Source organism: Gouania willdenowi, chromosome 6 (genome assembly GCF_900634775.1).
Source record: "Gouania willdenowi chromosome 6, fGouWil2.1, whole genome shotgun sequence".
NCBI lineage: Eukaryota > Metazoa > Chordata > Actinopteri > Blenniiformes > Gobiesocidae > Gouania > Gouania willdenowi.
In genome coordinates, this window is record NC_041049.1 from 28,484,408 (window position 1) to 28,506,901 (window position 22,494).

Sequence of the window (22,494 nt, forward strand, 5' to 3'; positions counted from 1 at the left end):
ATGCATTATTATTGTGTTAATGCATTATCCTATCGATGGGTTTCCAATGACGTCACAAATTTTCCACAATTCCGTCGTCCACCATTTTGTGTGGCAGCTTTCATTGTTGACATCCTGACACAATACATTTTTGTCCACCGAAGCTTTCAAAATGACGTCAAAAGATAAAAATGGAGTTCATGTGAACAGTGCTCCAAAAAAATTATGATAATAATAAGTCGATGACCAAAAACTTGGGGGCAGTTTTGGCCCATGGAACAAGGTTTTTGGGGGAACTCTTGACTAAATTTAGGGCCAAATGACCAGTGGTCCTAGCTCATTTCCGACACTGAGAAGGTGTGTATTCTGTAATGTAGCACAACATTGTAGTGCATTAATAAAATAGTATAGTAAGGTCTGCCTGCATTCCCACACTCATAGAGTTTTGACCCTCATAAGAACATTTCTGTCGAATAATAATAAGTGAAGGAAATGTGTTTTAGGACAATTACATGTAGTATACCAGATAAAGCCAGCCTGGGATGAGCAGTTCTACCAAGTCTAACTTAAATCTCTTATACACAACCTTTTACGCTTTTTCATTTTTGTGTGATTTATGTGCTCGCCACACTATCTGCTGCATGTGCCGTTCTGCTGAAGGGAGCTACTAACCAATCTTTTGACGGCTGAGAAACTCTTCAAAACATTCCACCTTTTCCAGCCACTCAGGGTCGGCTATAAAGGGAATCTTTGATTAAAAGGTTGAATCATATTCTCACTCTATGACTCTTTTCAAACTACACATGCTTTACTTGAGTGGTCAGCTGCCTCAGCAAGATGTAGACCTCAACGCTTGGCCGATCCATGCATTACTGACGTGCAAGGTGCTTGATCTCGAATGACTGCTCATCATAAGAATCCCCATTCTGCACATGGCACTGCAAGGGAGTGCAGATAAACACATCCATCACACACACATCCCCCCCAAAAATACAGTGTATGTCACTTTTTGTGTGTTCTTTGCAGAGATATTTCTTGCAGTTGAAACACAATACATTTGTCTTTCTGTCCTTACTGCTTGGGCACACCTGACACCTCTTTCTTTTAGAATCAGGTGGCCTGACTGGCGTTGTGGCTGTTCTGGTTGGTGTTGAAGCAGGGCTGGTTAGGAGAGGAGCTGGCTGTGTCAGCTGACAGTGCTCTTATGATTTCAGTTTTGGCTCTAATTATTGCTTTATAATCTTATTATTATAACTGGGTCAAAACCGACCCTAAAAACACAAAGGTCATAGTTTCAACCATCACATTTTGTCATTTAGTGAAAAGTTTTTTTTTATTATTTTGTTGAAATAGAGGTTTTTGACAAAGTCAGATAGTCTTGATGCAATAAACAAATTATTTTATGTGACTCTTTTAGGCATTTAACAACTAAAAACGAGTCGGCACCGACCCTAACACAAGACGAAGGTTAAGTTAAAATGTTGATAACCAACTTTGTAGTACAGCTGATCTGGATTGCGAATGTTTGCTTAAGTCAACCAATATCCGGGACAAGTAAACCCAGCTTCATAATGCAGAGCTCCTGTCGTATGTTCATCATTTAAAAGGCCAGCATCAAAACATCTTATATATGACTCATGAAGATCACTTTCCAGGTCATTTCACTATTGAACTGGAAGGTGAATAACAACTGTAAATTTTAACAAACCACAGCAAGAACAACAGCAGGCATGTATAATGGCAGGTTGACGCGTACGTCATCCTGGTTGGGGACCATAATAAGAGCCTGCTCAAACAGTGCTTAAGATAAGATGACTGTTCTGAACACAATGTACATAGTTAGCATAGCTTGTCAGGAAAACATTTATCTTCCCATTCATCAACGCTATCCACCAACAACCACTAGATTATTTTGAAAAACAGTCCAGCGGACAAAAGTTCATCATCCCAGCACGTAGTGTTCATATAAAGCATATTTTAAATTAACTTTACATACAGCTCCTGGTGAATGAAGGTAACCAGGCAACTGTATTCAGGCACTCACGATGAAGCCTGCGTACTTCCTCTGTGAGGCTTGAGAAGGCACAGATGTTTCCTACAGATGTCATGACAGCAATGCTGACAACACTGCACCAAAGCCTAATAATAGATATGCTGTGAGTTTTAGTATTACTCTAGTAATGTTCAAACTAAACCCGAGATAGGCAACTGTTATCACAGTGGGGCCCCAAAAAATGTGATGGTTTCTGTTTTGAGAGTCACATTATCAACATTCGTCCCAGTAATTAGAATAATGACCAATCTAGGCATTAACACACAAAAAACAAAGGGGTTGTGTGTTTTTGGATTTATATTGCATATTTTTTTTATCTTGGGCATTTTTGCAGTCTTGTGTGAATATTTGTTGTAATTTTTTTTTCTTTCTTTTTTTTGTGATTTATGTGTGTTTTTGGATTGATTTTGTGTAGTTTTGTTGTCCTATTGTGTGTTTTTGGAAGTGTATATCTTTCATTTTTGTTATTTTGTGTGTTTTTATTGTCCATTTGTGTTTTTTGGAGTAATTTCGTTTAATTATTTTTCATTTTATGTGATTTTTGTATTTTTGTTTTGATACTGTGTGTTTCTGGAGTAAAATTGTGTGTTCTTGCATTTTTGTGTGCTTTTGGGGACATTTTGTGTAATTTTTTCATATTTTGTCTGTTTTTGGATTAATTTTGTGTAATTTTCCCTTAACCCCAGGCTGACGTAATGTGGCAGACTGTAGCTGTCAGGCTCGTCTCCATCACAGAACCCACAAGTTTATGTGTGTTTTCAGGGTCATTTTGTGTATTTTGTTGCAGTTTTGTGTATTTTTTGTCATTTTGAATGTCATTTTGTGTTTTTTTTTTCCTCTCATTTTGTGCGTTTTTACAGTCATTTTGTTTATTTATGTTGTGGTTTGTATGTTTTTGATTTCATTTTGTGTATTTGTTTTGGGGGGCGTATGTTGCATCCAGCCACCAGTTGCACGCATCTGAATTACACTGTGGAGCTGAATGTAGATGGACAGTACTGCATGGTGCTGTGTCACACAGTGAATGGTGACTGTCAGTGGTTACCACTGTCGAGGTTTTTTAAGCCTAGAGCAATCTGTTAATGTGTAACTAAGGGCTAATCTAGCAGCTGTGTCTTTGAAGTGGGATCTTTAGTGTTAAAAAGTAGGAGGATGTAGCGAATCACTTAGTGTGGATATATATAGTCTCAACCACAAACTGCAATAAATTTGGATTTAGTTGTCTCAAACTAAAATAGCTATATTACTGATTATTGTATATTCTGTTTCTAATTTTACATTATTTTTAACCAGCAACTTTTTTCCCACAAAAAATAATGATATTGGTATTGGTGCTTCAAAATGTAACAACATCTAAAATCAATAATGAACATTATAACATGTGAATATAAAGAGAAATCTATATATAATATAACAGCTGCTTTTTTCCCTTTTAAATAAATACACTTTTACTTGAACAAGCCTTGAGTCCATATTTATTAAAAGATGAATGTTGCTTTCTTAATGCAATAAAAGAAAACAATCTTTGGCTTTTTCATATTTAATCAATAGAAAAATGTTACAATACAAAAGTCAAAAGAGAATAAATAATTTTGAACATTCCTCTCCTTAGGTCTGTGGTGTTACGATGCTGGAAAGAGGCACATCACAATCACCCAGCAGGTAGTCTCTTTTCAGCGTGGACATTTTGTTTACTACTTTAAAGCGAAGCGAACGTTGATTGAGGTCTTCTTCAGAGATCCCATCGAAGAAGAAATCCTCATTGAAGATGGGATTGCGGCTCTTACGGATGACGGTGCTGCGTTGCTTCTGAACCTTTCCTGGGATGAGACAGAGGCTGATACTGCAGTTGATCATTTTGGGGTCCACCGAAAGTGGATAAAGCCCTTCAGCGCTGATGAGTCGAAGCCGGAGTCTCTGGTTCTCCAAACAGTACTCTGCTGAGAGCCTCAGACTGCCATCTTTGCCTATGGACACTTTTTTTTCCTTCATGAGCCTGTTTCTGTGCAGAGTTAGGTCCATGGGGAAGATGGTGGGTGGTGCCAGGCTGTAGCTGTTGGGCAGACCATTGAGTAAACCTTCGGATGCCCTCCTCATGACGTGTGGGCTGTTGTCCGTGGAGCTGCCTTCATCTGTGGATAGGGAATTGTTCCTGGACACCATGGCCTTTCTCAGTTTCCTTGAGAGGAGAAGTTCATGGCTCAGTGCTTTAAAGAGGGAAGACTTGGCAGGGCACCTGCTCAGCAGGGGGGAGCTGAAAGGAGAGGACTCAGTGGAGGAGGTGGTATCACTGTCAACAGTGCTTTGCCAGTTTGGGGTGTAGCCCCTCGGGGAAAGCCTGGTTGTCAGACTATTTAGGCTGATTGAGGAGGGAGAAGGGCAGGGTGAGGGAGAGGGGGAGACTCTGGAGCACAAACTGGATCTACTCCTGGGCAGCAACAATGGAGGAGAGCCAGGGTCCGCATGGAAAATGGACTCCTTTCTCCTGGTGTGTGGGCTCTCCAGTAAAGTGCAGAAGCCGTAGCTCGTCTGAGTCTTGGCCAGATGTGGGAGGGATAAGGCCGCTTGGCTCTGAGGGTCGGCGTTCGTCATCTCCTCATCACTGAAGCCATCATAGGGGCTCTCATCCACACTTTCCACCTGAATGATGTGAGGGTTCAGTTGCTCAGGTATGGTGGTCTCTGCTTCAGGATTCCCAACGGCTGAGTTCTTTGAAGGCCGGGTGGTTCTGCTCTGCTCCGTGTTCTGCGGGGAGATGATGGTTGGGGGGATGCAGAACTCTGGGATGTTGTCAGGTGTGATAATGTTGTGGCAGAGGGAAATCCGTTTAGGATTGTTTTTTTCTCCTAACATGATGTTACAGATTTTAAATGTGAGCTCAGTTGATGGAATAGGCAGACTAGATCTCTCCACAGACACACGGATCTTCTCCACCACCCACATGTGTCCACTGGCAGCCACAGAAAGACTAGAATAGGAAGGAATTTGTGATGTTAAACATAGTCAGAAATAATATTTCAAAAACCTTAATTTTTTCCCTTACCTTTATTTTTGAACAGTCCCAGACTGAATGTACTTCATGGAAGGAAATGGGATCCTGAGAAGCTGTGAGGCGAGAAGATCAGCAAACCAGTGTGTTTGTGACGGACGGAGCAAGGGAAATAAAGCTGGACGCTGAAAGGTCCAGCATGCCTCCTGCAGCCTGAACAGGATCCGCCCTCTCGGCTGTGTTGTTGGTTCCCATGGAAATATTCAAAGCTCAACAGGACTCAACAAGAAAAGGATGACTTTTAATGACTTTTTCTAATCTGATGTCTTTCCCTCATTGTTTGACAGTTTTCTGTAGAAGAAAGCTTATTCAGTTTTCCATAGTGTTTACTTTTCATCCTGTTCACCCACCAAATAACTTTCCCACTTTAGTCATCATTTTGGGTTTTATGTGAATTGTGGAAAATCTGTGATAAAGATGGTTTCTCATCTTAACTGTTAATGTGGATCCATATTGTCTTTTTGATAATCAGGTTTCTGACCTATCAAAATGATTTTGTAAGATCAAACATTTTTCAGACATCATTTGTTTAACATAATGACAGTGCTCCCTCTTGTGGTGGTAAATTATGCCAACGTATTGAAAATCAAACTTTGAAAGACAGACAGACAGACAGACAGACAGACAGACTAGAACAGAGATATTCTACTTTCAACACAGCAGGGCCACAAAAATGTGATTGTACCTGATCTGAGGGTCACAATATCAACATTCATGTCAGCAATTCAGAGCAGTCATACTGGAAAGAACAAAGGGTTACTGTGTGTTTTTTAAGTAATTTTGCATTTTGTGTGCATCTGTTGTCCTTGTTTTAGGATTAAATTTGAATTATTTCTTGTTATTTTGCGTGTTTTTGGAGTCATTTGTATAATTTCTGTCATTTTGTGTATTTTGTTTCTCATTTTGTGTCTGCTTCTTGTTGTTGTTGTCTTTTTTGGAGTAATTTTTTGCATTTTTGTTTTCATTTTGTGTTTTTGGATTCGTCTTGTGTGTTTTGGAAATCCTGTTGTGTCTTTTTTTTTTTTTTTTTTAAATAATTTTGTATATTTGTGTTTTTGAAGTCAAATTTTATGTTTACTTTAGGGGCTGCACAAAATCAGACTGAGGGCCACATGTGGCCCCTGGGCTGCCAGTTCCCCATAACTGTCCTAGAAGTTTGCCAAAGAGTTTTTACTCTCCAGCTCTCTGTCCCACCAGTCAAACTCATCACCATGGAGCACAGAGCATTCAGCCGCTATGCTCCCCAGCTCTGGAACTCTCTCCTCCCTGACCTCCATACCATAGACTCTCTGCCACTCTTCAAATCCAAAACTCACCTGTTCAGACAGTCCTACACCACCTCGCCACACACTCACCATCTCAGTGCCATCCTCTGTTTTATTCCGTTGCACCTGTTTTTATTGTTTTAATCACTCCATTGTACAGTGTCCTTGGGTTTGTTTTGAAAGGCGCTTTTAAAAATTATTATTATTAATACTCACAACTACCCAAAAATGTATAAATAAGGCTCCGGTTGATGCAGGACAAGGTTCAAGTGCCCTACCTTAGCTACCAGGCAATTAAAAGCCATGTGACAACAGTGTGATGTCACATACGAAGAAGCTGTCCTAAACTGTATTGTTCTGAGAAATGTTTTCTTTCATATGTTGTCACGTGTTTTTAAAGTGTACCTCTCCAACCCTGATGTCATCAATCTGATCATCCAATGTCAGCAGTTATTGAGGCGATTGAACGAGGAATGATGAATTATGGTGATAGGAAAGCTGATCTATGATCTTCACATCCATACGATCACTACATTGTATGATAGTGTATATCTGAACAGCTACTGTTGTTTCCAAGTGCATTTCCTACCTATTTTGTTTGGTTTTACATTGTTTATTTTTGTGTAAACCCTTATTTGAACTGGCAAAAAGAAAAGAAAAAAAAACCCAAACGATTATTCTAAATAAAAGTTGCATGACAAAAACAAAGACAGAAATGGAGACATTCCAATTTCCATGTACAACAGAAATGGGTAACTTTTATCACAGAGGGACCACTCATTAATTGTATCTGATCTGAGGCTCACATTATCAACATTCATTCATTTATTTATTCATTCATTTAGATCAAACTGAGCATTTTCTGTCATTTTGTGTGAATTGGTTGTTATTTTGAGTTTTTGAGGCTGCACAAAATCAGTCTGAGGGTCGCATGTGGCCCCCAAGCTGACAGTTGCCCATGTCTGAAATCCAACATAAAATTAAATAGGACTCTTATTATTATTATTATTATTATTTTTTTTTTTTTTTTTTTTTTTTTTTTTTTTTTTTTTTTTTTTTTTTTAATGTGTGTGTATATATATATATATATAATCTTCCTTACCTATTTTTTTTTATTTATTTATCTTTCTTTTCTTCCTCTAAAAGCAAACTACCAATTGCTTTTACTTTCTTTAATATCATTATGAGTAACTCATCGCTGTGTTGTACTGTTATTGTCTCCTCCTTTGTATGTTTCAAAATAAAATATAAAATTGAGCAATCTTATAGTAACACAGTTTTAACACAGTTTTGAATAGATACCATGCTTACAAAATAATAAAATTATATACAAATAAAAACAAAGGAAGGTCCAAAGGTTGAGAGTTGGAGGGTGAAAGTGTATTAAGAAAGCAAAATGATAGAAGGATTAAAATCAAATTAGCAGGTTCAGCAATCAGTTATAAGGACTATTCTAATGTGTTGTTTATGGCAACAAACATCTCCAGTTTGTCAACTCACTATTCAGATACAACCCACTAATGCTGCTTCCAAGGACGTCCTCTAGGGGACGGTATAGACCTAAAATAATAAAGTAAGTCTACTGAGATGTGTGAGAACGTTCAGTTATTGTCACTATATTTGCACAAGGTGCCCAAAAACAACGGTATATTATAATAACTGAGATTGTGTCGGTAAACATCTAACAGTGTGTAGAGCAGAGATGGGAACAGTACAGGGCCACGAAAAGGATTATCTGATCTAGGAGTCACATTATCAACATTTATATCAGCATTTAGAATCAACATAAATACCAATCTGGGCATTAAAACAGGGAAGAACAAATGGTTTTGTGTATTTTTGGAGATATTTTGTGATGTCATTTTGTGTAATTTCTGACATTTCGTGTGTTTTTAGAGTCATTTCAGTGTATTTTGTTGTCTTTTTGTGCATTTCTGTCATTGTGTGTGTATGTGTATGTGTGTGTGTGTGTGTGTGTGTGTGTTAATCTGTAATGGGAGAATGTGTGGGATCAAACACTGACACACTTTTGGCAAAGACACTTCACTGCACAAATTCAAAGCCTTTTCAAAATAAGAGTATGCGCTCATTCAAGCTTTTTTTTTTTTTTGTTGGTGCGCGTGCATGCATGAATCATTCAGTAACGCACAGAGGATGCAGATGTGGATTTATGAAATGTAGGCTACGATCAGCACGGGCAATGCTGGGGGGGGTGTGTGGTGTGGGGGTGACGCTGTGCGCGCTGTGTGCACGGTGCGTGTGATGAACGAGGAGGGGCTTGATTCCTGATGCCGTGCAGGATCCGGGCTTCAGGCTGAGCTGACCACTGCCGTGCGCGCGTGTGTCGCCTCGCCTACATGCGTTAAGCAGCGGACACGTCAGGTAGGATTGTGCTCGTTCTTCTTCTCCCTTTTTGCGTGGAGCGCGTGCCAGCGACGCTCACTACATGTGAACGCGGACGACCTTTCCACGCTAACGTCAGAGGGATGTGGTTATCCACGCCGCCTTCGTTTGTCTGACATCAGTCCATCTACTCCATCACCGACTGTCAGGTGTGCACCAGCCCCTCCAATGAGCGCGTGCGACTGATCAGATAGAGGTAAGATCACCATGAGCGCGCTGACCTACTTGGACAGAGATAAGGCTGCTGCATGTGGAACATTGGGGTGAAACAGGAGAGAGCAATGGAGCAGAGCTGCAGCATCCTCAGCGCTCTGCTCTGCTCTGCTCCTGGAAGTTGGCTCTGACCTGGATGTGGTGTGAGCAGCGGACTGGAGCTGCTGGTCTGGGACATGTGGGCTTGGTGGTTCAGTGCATGTCAGGAGGAAAATGTTTGATCACCTGTTTGTCAAAGTCAGGCTGCACGTGTGTCTAATTAACCATGAGGGAGGCTGGATGTCCTCTGAGTGAAGGACACACACACACACACACACACACACACACACACACACACACACACACACACACACACACACACACACACACACACACACACACACACACACACACACGCACGCTGATCCAGCAAGATCATTAATTAAACACAGCTGATGATTTTATATCCAGAGGTGAAAGTAATGGATTACAAATACTCACGTTACTGTACTTGAGTTTCTTTTATGGGTACTTGTACTTCATGATACATTTCTAAATCAGTAATTTTGCTTGTACTTAAGTATATTTTAAAAGAAGTAATTAGTTACATTTCTACACCCAACCGTTACTGAGTAAATTATTCTTTGTTTTAAAATGATCAACGGACATTGTGAAAGTACAAAATTGAAATGACCAGACAACAATTAAATGCGTCACATCAAAGCCGACCAATCAGATTAAACGTAATGCAGGGTGCTAAAACAGCATTGAATGGAGGGTATTTTCTCAGTTTTAGATAGGGCTGAACGATTTGGAAAATAATTGAATTGCGATTTTTCTCCTCAATATTGCGATTGCAATTTAATATGCGATTATTTTTTCAAGGGCTTCTTGTCATGTATCAATCTGTTTCATAATAAACAATTTCAGATTTATTTACACTTTAAATAAATATAAAATACATTTTAAAGCACAGATTACAACCATAATGCAAAGAAATCTGTGGCTTTACCTCTTCAACATATCTAACTAACTTCACTCTTTATGAAACACGTCAACATGTGGACTGCACTTCTTAAACGCTCTCTGAACTTAACAGGACAGTACAAGACAGGACGAGAAAAAAAGATAATATTGCAAATGCAATTCATCGTTCAGCCCTAGTTTTAGAGTTCATACATTTAGCTGTACTTAGGGTACTTTCACACCTGTTAGTCCAGTAGACTGGTTCGATTGGGCCCAATAGTTGTGATTCTCAATTAGTTTGGTTTTCATTCACACAAGTGTTTTTGGAAAGAAACCAACTACTATGAAAGAAGTATGAAAATTGCAAATATTTGAGTGTTTTTGTGGGGGCTTGACAGTTGAGCATTAATGTGCTCATCTGCCCATATTTCTGTGAGGCACTGTACCTCGTCTTTCGACCACTTTTGTCCTCGATTCATCTCTAGTTAGCTCCAAACCAAACTCGTGTGAAAAATTGAAGTTAACGCTTCCCAAAATGCACCGCGGGGTGTGCTACGGAGGCCTCCGTAGACCAAAAAGGCTGCTACATAACAGCGCTGGGCCGAACCGAAGCCGGTCAGCGTTTTCACCACACGTGAGCCATACTGAACACCGCTTGGAACCGTACCCAGACTGACTTCTGGAGATGGTCTTAATACGGTTCTTTTATTCGAACCACATCAAGTTGGTCCACTTTCACACCAGCCCAAACGCACCAAATTTGCAGGTGCGCAGAACTTGAGTCCACTTTAAGTGAACCAGATAGTGCTGGTGTGAAAGCACCCTTTGATCCTGAATATTTTTATTTTATTTTAGATAGAATTCATTGGTGTTATTTCATTAAAAAAAGAATGGTACATTTTGACAAACCTTTTGTTTTATACAGACGTCTTGGTGGAAAATAAATTAAGTTCCAATTGTGAAAGATTTGGTCTTTTCCTTTTTAAGTTTATACATGAGATGTTTACTGTATGTATGGGAACCGTGGCAACATTTATTACAAACGGTAAACATGGGGCGTGAAAGTAACTAGTAACTTTTACTCTGAGTACTATTTAATTGAGGTACTTTTTACTTCTACTTGTGTATTTTATGTATGACTTATTTGTACTTGTACTTGAGTACAATTTCAAGTAACAGTACTTCTACTTTAGTAGGATATGTCGGTACTCTTTACACCTCTGTTTATATCATAACATGATATTTTATTCTCTTTGGATGCAACCCTGGTTTCATCAAAGATAAGGAGTGTTGACCAGGGTCAAAGAGGTCATAACACATTAGTCCAGTTTTAAAGTCTTTACACTGGCTCCCAGTCAGCCTCAGAATAAACTTTAAAGTTCTGCTGCTGGTGTATAAATGTGTGAATGGGTTTGGTCCAGAATACATCAGTGACATGTTTGTCAGGTATGAACCCAGCAGGTCTCTCAGATCTATGGACACAGGTCAGATAGTGGAGCCCAGAGCTCACAGTAAACATGGGGATGCTGCTTTTAGTTGTTATGCTGCAAATAAGTGGAACAAACTGCAGCAGAGCTGAAGTCAGCATCTAATGTGAACATTTTTAAATCAAAGGTAAAGGCTCTGTTTTTTTCTACTGCGTATGATTGAGAGAGAGATTTTTGGTCATGTTGATGTAATGTGTGCGTTGATGATTTAAAATAGTTTTACTGATGAATTAAAAAAAAGTTTAATGTTCTTATAGATTTTAAGCTGTTTAATGTTTTTTTCTTGCACTTTTTGATCATGTAAAGCACTTTGAGTTGCCTTGTGTATGAAATGTGCTATACAAATAAATTTGCCTTGTCTTGCTAGGGTTGGGGTTAGTTATAATTGTAATTGTGTAATTATTAATAATTACAATTATGATGTAAATATAACTAATTGTAATTTTAAAAATGTGCTTCTGTTGTAATCATAATTACAGGTTCAGGTAATTGACTTTGTAATTGTAATTGGCATGGGAATTCTATAAAATTGGTCATTTACATTTTAATTAAAGGTCCAGTATTATTTATTTTTCACCCATCTCCATTTGTTCTAAGAACCCCCAAAACATAGTATTTGAGGTTTATTTTCCCAAACTCTCCTGTTTTCTGGAGTTTTAGCCTCTGAAAAGTCAGTTTAATGACACTTCTAAAAACAGGCTGTTTTTGTGCTTTCATGCATATGCATGAGTGGGCGTGTCTAAGGACGCAGACTTCATGCCTTGCTCTGAGAGGGAGATCAGTGATCACCAAAGCGATTTTCTTTTGCTATCCACACACTCTTGTTATTGTTTTCAGCCAAAAAATTGCACATTACAGTAAAACACATGGCTATTTAAGCGGTTATTGTGATTGTGAGTCCAACAAAAGCTGCTCCATGGTGTGTGTTTATCACATCAGCAGCGGAGTCAGTCACCTGTTTCAAACACTCACCAGAGCTACTTCGTTGCTTTCTTCTCCTCCTCACCACGACTGATTACAGGAATAGTCCATTTAAGACGATAATCCACTGTTTTGTCCAACTGCTGCGTCACATTGGCTCACAAACACGTCAGATCATCTCTATGGCAAAGCAAAGCCATATAACGGATACTAAGAATGGAACTGATTGTAACTGCTCCCTGGGTGCTACTCCGTGGCTGCCCACTGCTCCTGAGGGAGGGGTTAAATGCATATATGTCATATATGTAGCTTTACATATAAGTCAATAAAGTACAATGTATATTCTATATGAGGTAGGTTGAGAGGGAGGAGCTCACATTCTTATATAGGGTAGGAGGAGCCAGGATTGTCAGGAGGAGGAGTTTCCACTATGTGAAGTCACATGACTTGAAAAATCCAAATTGCCCTTTGGACCTGACTTTTTACAAAATGTGGAACAACAAGGGAGGGAGGAAACAGAACCTTTTCAACTTTGGCTAAAGGAATGTACTGTATATCACTGTAGCAAAAACAATATAAAGTGAACTTTTCACAATACTGCCCCTTTAAATGCAAACCTGTAGAACCATGTTACAGTTCTCTGTCTTACACATACATAGTTAATAATTATTCAAATGTGTTTCAGATCAAGTTTTCCTGTCAGTTCTTTTAAGGAAATTTTTTTTTACCATTTAAAAATAATTTAAAACTATGGGTATACTGACAGAAAAAAGGCTCAGGTGCCCACGCCAAAAATATTATTACCAATATTTTCATTGATTAGGAAGCCTAACAAGGTAACCAAGAGATGAGAACAGTTTGATGATCGATAATATTTTTTAGTGTATTTTACAGCTGATTTAAGTCATGGGTCAGACTGATCTGTTATAAGAGATGCTAACACTAGAGGAAGAACAAGTTTTATGGGCTTATTTATTAAAGGCTCAGTAATTGTAATTGAGTGTAATTGATCCTTAGTAATTAAAATGTAATTATAATTGACTTTCAGGGGGAAAATAATATATGTAACTGTAACAGAAAAAGTGCTGGTCAGCGTAATCGTAAGTGAACATGGATAATTGAAGACGTAATAGTAATTAAACATAGTATTTGACCCTAACCCTGGTGTGGACCATTATGTTGCGTTCACACCGAATGCGTCTTCTGCGGCACCAGACGCATCTGCCGTACAAAACGTACCGCGAGGTAAAATGTCCCCATTTGCCTTATATGCATGTCTGAAGCAAAGCCCCGCCCACCAGCGACACATCCAACTCTGTGAGTTTCACTACCTGCTGAAGCGAGGAGCTCTGCTCCTTTTTCTCCTCTCATAAACATAAACCACCAGTGAAAAAAGCTGGTGTGATTAGCGGCTAATGCTATCCTAGCTCAGTGCTACAGAGAGAACTTTTACCTGCTACTACCATCTCCTCGCTGATTCTCCTCTACACCAAATCCTTCCTAGTCCGATCCTGGTTATGAAGGCTGTGGCATGCAGCTCCAGGTGGTCACACACAGCTTCTACTCCATGGTTGAATGGGTGAATAGACCGGTGTCCGTGATGATGTCCTGACGTCATCATCAACAAAGACTCCGATTGACTTTCGTCATGCAAAACAGTCGCAGGAGTTCAATATTTTCAACTCTGTGCGGATGTTCGGATATGCGTAAAATTGGGAGCGCGCTTTGACTTTGTATGTAATCTAGACGTACAGACATTTCGTGACGCATCCGGTGTGAACGCAGCATTAGTGATTGAGTTGACTTGTTCTGGGTTGATTGTTAGAAGGTCCTGGTGTTAGCTGTCATGGTGGAGCTGGGAGGGTTTCCATGGCTTTACTAACGTTGTCTGTCCAAAAGCATGTTACCTATTTGAGCCGAAGTGTTTGAATGTGTGTCTTAGTTCTTGTGATGGACCGGTGTCCTGTTCTGCCCTATTTTGCACTTCCACATGTAAATAACATATACAGTATGTAAGGCCTCAGATTTTCTATTACAAAACTTCCCTAATTCCATTTTAGGGTTTACCCATTTCTGCTTCATTTTACACTTTAATGTTTTGTTTCCATTGATCATCTCTCTCTCTCCAGATGACTTTACAGGCTTTTCTTTTGAAACTCTTTTCATAAAAACACATTTCAGATAAAGCTCTGCCTTCATATTCAGTCACAGGATAACATGATCACTACTGGAACCATAACATGTAGCACTAGATTCAGAACAGGTCTATTGACATAATTGCATGTGTCCGTTGTCACATTTTCTAGACATTGAATCCTCAGTTTTCTGGTGAAAAATAGCATGTAAATGTGTGATGATGTCCCAAATTGTTCCATTTCACAATGTGAATTCAGTGTTTTTCATCTGTTTTCCGCAATTACGGAAAATTAGAGGCCCTAAGTTTGTAACCAATAATATCCTAATTTTCGACACTGAGAAGGTGTGTATTCTATAATGTAGAACAACATTGTAGTGCATTGATAAAATAGTATCGTAAGGTCTGCCTGCATTCCCACACTCATAGAGTTTTGACCCTCATAAGCACATTTCTCTTGGATAAGTGAAGGAAATGTGTTTTAGGACAATTACATGTAGTATACCAGATAAAGCCAGCCTGGGATGAGCAGTTCTACCAAGTCTAACTTAAATCTCTTATACACAACCTTTTACGCTTTTTCATTTTTGTGTGATTTATCTGCTCGCCACACTATCTGCTGCATGTGCCGTTCTGCTGAAGGGAGCTACTAACCAATCCTTTGACGGCTGAGAAACTCTTCAAAACATTCCACCTTTTCCAGCCACTCAGGGTCGGCTATAAAGGGAATCTTTGATTAAAAGGTTGAATCATATTCTCACTCTATGACTCTTTTCAAACTACACATGCTTTACTTGAGTAAAGCCTGCAAGGGAGTGCAGATAAACACATCCATCACACACACATACAGTGTATGACTTCATCTGTAGTCTTTTAAAGCCGTTCGTGAACAAGGTAGGTTTTACAAGCTCTTTAATAGATCTCTAGTTTGCCGTAAGCTGTTAGCTGTTATGAGTAACTACCAGTGTCCTGCCTTGATCATTTCATTGTTTCACCAATTTGTCTTCAAACTCATTGGTTACTATTATTTGTTACATTTGCTAGCAAATAAAATATGCATAATAAATATACAGAGATGCACCGAAATGAAAGTACTTGGCCGAAACTGAAAATGAGGAAATCAAGGCTGAAAACCGAAACACTGAAAGAAATTATGACGCCAGTTATTGCATTTATCACTCTGTGTGCTAACCTCACTTAATCAAGGCAGTGCAACTGCATAAATTAATATTTATACTTCAAAAAATAAATTAATTAAAAAAACATGAAAATATCTCTGGCACTGACATTCCAACAATGCACACTATGATGAAAAAAACTAAACAAAATGTTTAACTTGAACTGTCATGTGTACTTTAAATGATAGCGTACAGACCTATAACTGACTGCTGAAAGACGGTCAAATGAAATATGTTCTCTCGTAAAAACACGAAAAGCGTATTTAAAGACACACTTTGTAACTTTTGGCCACTAGGGGCGCTAGACCTTTAACTTTCACATCAAGGGCCAGCCTCCCTTGTCTTTTGATTGTGTATGCAGACAGTAGTTGACCTGTAACTTTAGGATAAGGATTGGCTCTAAGGGCTAAGCTGCCGCCGCCGCCCTCCCCTCTTTGCCTTCGGAGACCCGGCACTCGGCCCGCCTCGCCGCGTCAGTGGCGCTCCCCCCCACTACCTGGCCTCGCCGCTGTCGTCGGCCTCCTTCGCCGGGGTCGGCGCAACGGCCGTGGTCGGGGCGGATGGGTGACGGCGGAGGGGGCCGGGTCTCGGCGGAGTCTTTTTTGCCTCCTCAGAAGTAGTTTTAAACATTTCGCTTGTCTCGGCCATGACCAGGAGTCGAACAGACAGAAAAATACTAGAAAAAGCCTTAGCCCAATTAGTATATCAGAGCCTGTGGTCACGTGACTGCCGTAAAGTGATACGTTCTCCAGGTCACATGACCTGGCCAAAGACGGTCCATCTCTCCAAACTTACATGAGCGGTATTTCAAGAGGGAAGCGCCGCTCGGAGCATTGATACTGTGAAGCGCTGTATATTGGCCTTAGGAATCATTTAAAATAACTCATACGGGTCAACTCTAGGTCAAAAAGGCTGCAGTGTGTATTTAAGTTTCAGATGACGAGCAGTTTCTCTGCTTCATTATATGGAAGTCTTTCACTGTCAGCGCTCTGATCTCCTTCTGCTCTGCACGGATCTTCCTCTCCAGGCGGGTTATCCGCAACACGGATCAAGTGCAGTCGCGATGAAGTACAGAGAATCTAAAAGATCTTAGTGAAACGTGTGCTGACAGACTCTAAACCCAAGTATAATCTATGCTTCTGATGAGTAGTCAGGATCTTCTGGAGGCGTGTGTCAGGCTGCGTTGGTGACCAATGTTGACGCAGAGGGCTACGACTAGCTAGAAGTGCTTTAGTGCTTCTGTAATACGTCCACACCGCTGACATGTTGTTCCTTTTCTATAAAGCGTGGTGTTTGCTTCCATCATCACAACATCCGGTTTCGGCCAGGTTGTTTAGGTGAAAAAGGTCTTTTGGCTGAAAACCAAAAATGCACTTTTGGGCCATGGGGGATGGAGATAATGATTTACATGGACAGAAGTGTGTAACCCCTCGGTAAGATGGCATCCATTTTAGGACCATTTTGATACCTTTGTATGTCTATGGGAGAAGAGTAGTAAAAGCAGTAACACCTAAAACTCGTATTTTAATGCAAAATAAGCTTTAAAATAAGAATCTATTGTCATCGGTGATATTACCATTTTCTGTATTGCATACAATATAAATATTCATATAAAGCCCAGACCTAGTCTCCATTATGATTATTTTACAATTTTGAGGGAATATAAATAGATTGATCAGGGAAAATCAGTGCTTTTATGCCCAATTTACTAAGCTAACAAAACAAATCCATCCATCCTGTTCTATATCTAATCTAAATCGATTGCTTTCATTAAACCTCAGCACTTATTAAATGGTGCGTTTCTCACTTTGTAACAACCACTAAAGTGGCAATTGCCTGCAATTAACTTAGTGATTCTCTATTATTGGACTCACTTAGGAGTTTTTGTGCTACATCGACTTTAGTTCACACTTACATTCAGCGATCATATGGCTCAGTTCAGTTTATTTAGTGCAACATGTGCTCCCATGAATTGCAATTATTCTGTGCTGGAATTAATTCTCTGAACGTGAGGAAAATGCACTAAAAGACTAGAGGACTCAGAGTGCCAACCTTCACCAAGCGCCAAATATTATTAGTGATACTGATCATGGTACCATGATCATTCACACTTAGCAGGCTTCAGCTAACCCAGGGGTCTGCAACCTGCGGCTCTGGAGCCTAATGTGGCTCTTCGAGGCTTATGCAATGGCTCCCTATAGCTTTAAAAAAACTATTGAAAGAAATAGCTTTTTTTTTTTTTTTTTTTTTTTACAAAGGCTATTAATGATTAATGACAAATAAAATCAAGATATAACAGTTTGTTAACCTAAAATGAATCATGTTGTGCAATGATTCAACACCTTCCTACTTCACCTCCTGCAACATCTACAGACCATCAACTTTCCTGCACCTGTGGCTAACCTTAAGTTTTAAATCCCTGGTAAGATAATTAAACCAACAAAAACACTATTCTGGAAAAAAACAAAGATTTTTATTGTGTGGGGACAGAGGACTTTAATCCAGGTGAGATGAGACAAAATGGCTGCTTTGAGAGTAAAGGTTGCAGACCCCTGACCTAATCAAACACTTACTCATTTAAGCCAGGTCACAATTGAGGAGTAATTCTTCAAAAAATATGAAGAATTAAAATCCATAATTCAAACCAAAAACCACACGGTTGCTGCAACAAAAACAAGAAGGAACTGTTTATGTGTAAATTCGTGAGATTATACAGTATTAATTAATCGGACCATATAAAGACTCTCTGACACTTTGGTAGTTTTACTTTACTACAGTGCAGACGTGTTTCTATTCACATATCTGCCTCATTTTGGGAGGACTGTGGCTCTGATGCTGCATTCAGTATAGAGCTCAGTAAGACTTCGTCATAAGGTGGCTATTATTTGTACTTTACAGTCTATATTATCTTACCTATGCTCACATAAAACCCCTCTTTGATTGAATGTATGGTCAGTTGACAGGGAAAACCACAAATATGTTACAGTATTTGGTTCTCAGCATCACCAACAGTGTACATAGAAGTACCGATGAATGAATGAATTTAGGGTCTTGTTTTACGGCTCATTCCACGTGGGAATTTAAAACACTATAAGCATATTCAGATTCGCTTTACTGTCATTGCAACAAGTACAACGAAAGGTAAGGTGCAGGCCATTCAGTGCAAAAAGACAACTAAATATATAAGAAATATGAAATATATAAAATAACACAATACGACAAGATGAAATAAAAGTAAATAAGCACAGTCTCAAATACAAAATGCACAGTCTAAAACACAAGGTTGAAAAAAGGTTTATTTTTACAGGTTTATTTTATATTTACAAGACAAGTGTGAATCAGTACAAACAATGATGTGCTGGATTGGTTCATCTACCTGTGGATAAAGACCTCAGTGCAGTGCACAGTCTGTGGTATGGGTTAGGGTTACATTTGCAACGTAAATGCACAGTCCATCAGATGAAGATCTATATCTTATATAGGATGTCATTAGGTAAATGAAAGAATTGCATATATGCATACATTTTCTTTCTTTCCTAAGCACAGCTGTCATATCACTACACAAATCAGAATCTTCTAAGAATGGGCAGTTCATTTTCCAAGAGAACTGATTGGTCAGGATGCGGTGCCATTAAACTCGCTTAGATGTTATCTAGAACATAACCTGCTTCCAACGAGATTAGTTCATCCTGAGTTACCATGGTGATTTACCTCAGTAAGAAGTTAACCAGCGTCGTAGTACAGCACTCACAGAATAAATCCTGGAAGTTACCGCGATAAGAGGAAATCCAGTTTTGTAGTACAGAGCCCAAAATGAGAGAAAATTTGATAAAACAACAAAAAAAACACACAAAACAACAGCCAAAATCTGTAAATAAATGACAGTGTTCAGATTGGTTAGATTAAATGCTGATGTTAATTATCCTTATGTGGCCCTCTTATTAGATACAGCTGATCAAAGTCACCATGTCTGTATTACCACTAGACAGATAGTCAGTAATGAGTGAAGACAAAGCCTGTTGTGCAGTGTTTCCTCCTCCTTCACTACGGAGTAATTTTCCTCTCAGCTGTTGGAGTTGCATCATCACCAGGAACACATTCCTGGTTGGAATTCCCCAGGAAATGTTCAGCTGGGTGGGAACGAAGGGTTTTCAGAATCACTGGAGAGAGCAAAAGTTAACCATATTTCATGCTTGAGTGTGTAGGAGGTGGAAAGTAAAACACAGGCCACGCCGTAGCTGTGACCTAGCCTTTGTGTTTGGGAGTGCTCCCCATGGGTTCTGCTGCTGTCTTTTTGATGATTGCCTCTGCAGATCAACCAGCAGAAGTTCAACTTTGTTTTTAGTCTCACAGTATGTGTCAAGTAATTTTACACCTTTCTTCAGCAGTTGTGGAGACATTAAGTGAAACTGCCACTAATGTGCATCAATGTTTGTATTCACCCATCAACTCTGTCCCTTCTTTAATGTTTATTAAAGAAACATAGCTCAAATCTGCACATATTTCTTATTAATTGTTGACATATTTTGTAGTTTCCATGCCAATGTAAGGATGCCAATGAAGAAGTCTGTGGGAAACCGATGCATTAATTTAGTAAATGGAGAAATCGATTTTCTAAATCCGCCCTTACAGCTAATTTGATGCATACCAAGCACTCCTTGTACATGTGGCTTCAGCTTGTGTGTCTGTGCTTGTGATGTGTTTGCACACAGGAGAAGTAGGTCAGAAGATGGAGACACGGTGTGGGTCACAGCAGTGGCAGTTTTGCAGCCTTTGGCATTCATCAGCGAGTCCAACTAGATGCAAGAGTAAAGCAGCAGAGGGGTTTGACTGCCACTCATACTTTCTCATTTATAATTAGGGCTGGACAATATGACCTAAAATTCTGCTGTATATATTGAATCCCTCACGGTAATGATATATATGGTGATAGAAACTTTAAAATGTAAAAATTATTATGGGACGTGTTTCTGAATGGGTTATAATCCCTTAAGGTGGGCATACACTGCAATTTTTGGCCTGTTTTGAGCTGATTTTTTACTGGTGCGTCTATTTTTTGTATTGGGCTGAGTTTCGTCTCATTCATGTCTTGCATTGTGTAGTACACATGGTGTAGTATACATCGTATAGTATACATGGTGTAGTATACATCGTGTAGTATACATCGTATAGTATACATGGTGTGGTATACATCGTATTGTATAGATGGGATCACAAGAAGCGATTAACACCTTTCGACCAGCTCCCGTTCAGGAATCGTAAATCTGTTTGAAATCCTTGTTGCCCCTCGGGTATCGCACTGTTGAAGCAGTACCACAGACCGGCTTACCTCAAACTCTCTCACTGCGCGTGCACAAACACCGTAGGACCGCTGTAGAATTGACAGACCGTATTGCCCTTGTCTACCCAGCTAATTTCCGGTCCATCACATTGCCGCCTTTTCTTTTTTAAAGCTCTTTTTGCTGAGATTTGCTTGTGTCTATTCACTTTGGGTTCTTCTTCTAAGTTTTACGTTGCATTTCCGGAAACAAGATCCTGACGTGGTTTATTATGAGGGTTGTTTGCTTGTTGTTGTTTGACTCTGCTCAGGAATAGATACACTAAGAAACCTCTGTAACCATTTGTTGCACAGTGCTCTGTGCAAACTGATTTAAAGATCATGTGACCTCTGTGGAGCAGATCATGTGATATATAGCTGAACTAAGGCCCCTTTGCCTCAAGCAGTGAACTCTGGTTCCTGTTTGATCCTTCAGACTGCCTCTACAGATTGGATAATGCACAGCTTTTACCAAAAGCCAAAAAAGACTTTTAATGCCAAATAAATCCTATTGGGCTTGAATGCTTCTCCCCCTGTGGGAACAATGAGCGGCAGGAAAGGTCTCAGGGTGGAGCCAAAGGTCAGTGACAACAGGCATCGATCCTCATCAGCACTGTGTCACAGATAGATCCAACCTCCTGCCAAAAAAGATGCACAGATTTGATTGGCTATTTATATAGTGTAAATTACAGCAGTGAGTCATCTCATAGTCCTCGTCACAAAATCTAAAATTAAGAAAAAACCCAACAATTCCACATGAGCTATTATCAGCGACACTTCAGACCTGTGTGTTGTGTTCATGAAGAACACACACTGAAAAGCAGAAGGCTTTTACTGTCTTTGATGTTGTTGCAGAAATGAGGGATGCATTCAGGTGTGGTGGCTGGGTTCATTTTGGGCTGTTCTGTGTGTGTGTGTGTGCACGTGGTCGTGTGTGTGTTTCTAGCAGCTGTCAGCTGTTTGGAGGAAGGAGTCCCTGTGGAAGTGAAGCAGTGAAAGTAGCGCTATCGTCTGCAGCCTGCAAAGATTGCACTGACCAATCGTTCCTGTGTCTCTCTCCCTCAGGACTGTGAGGTGTCAGCACCTCACTTCTCTCTGCAGCTCTGGGCTGTTGGACACACTCTCCACAATGATTTCTTATTAGCCGAGCGGAGGTGAACTTGACAGCTGTAAGACATGCAGTGTTGTGATTGTGTTGCTGTGGCCTTGTGTGTTCAGATGCTCAGCACTGCAGTGACCTTGTGTTTAGGACAGTGAGATTGTCAGGTTACATCAATGGAAGGCACTGGCCGAGCTCCCGAGTTTCAATTTCAGACTTTACCCATTTCCCTGTCATCGCTGCATCAGTTTACACATTGATCTTTTATTTACATTTCCTTGTCTTTCCTCATCAGATGTCATTACAGGCTATTAAACTTCCTGAAATCATTCCAGACATGCTTAATATGGTTAATGGAGGTAAAGGTGAAGTCCACAATGTTATAGAAAACTAGCATGATTGAAACTAGCAAGGCCTCCTCTAAGCTCCACCCCTTTCCCCTCCTGTATGC

The 22,494-nt window shown here is 39.8% G+C and overlaps 2 protein-coding genes across 7 annotated transcripts in view; one reads left to right on the forward strand and one right to left on the reverse strand.

The window, feature by feature from the left end:
- Positions 1-3,640: 3,640 nt before the first annotated feature.
- On the reverse strand, positions 3,641-5,181 carry c2cd4a (C2 calcium dependent domain containing 4A). Its single transcript, XM_028450533.1, has 2 exons — positions 5,076-5,181; positions 3,641-5,000 (listed from the first exon to the last, which is right to left on the reverse strand). The coding sequence occupies exon 2, from the start codon at positions 4,973-4,975 to the stop codon at positions 3,641-3,643; it is 1,335 nt and encodes a 444-aa protein (XP_028306334.1). The 5' UTR covers positions 4,976-5,000; positions 5,076-5,181.
- A 3,416-nt stretch (positions 5,182-8,597) lies between these two features.
- tln2b (talin 2b) overlaps positions 8,598-22,494 on the forward strand; it is a 141,398-nt gene continuing 127,501 nt past the window's right edge. For 5 of the 6 annotated variants that reach the window (XM_028448860.1, XM_028448862.1, XM_028448863.1 and 2 more), the window contains exon 1: positions 8,625-8,945. The gene's annotated coding sequence lies outside the window, so the exon portion shown is untranslated. Of the gene's footprint in view, positions 8,946-22,494 lie in introns of all 6 variants that reach the window. The other variant, XM_028448861.1, reaches the window with a different exon arrangement.

Excerpts from the sequence above, each read along its gene's own strand:
- c2cd4a (XM_028450533.1), bottom strand. The coding sequence starts at position 4,975 with ATGTGGGTGGTGGAGAAGATCCGTGTGTCTGTGGAGAGATCTAGTCTG.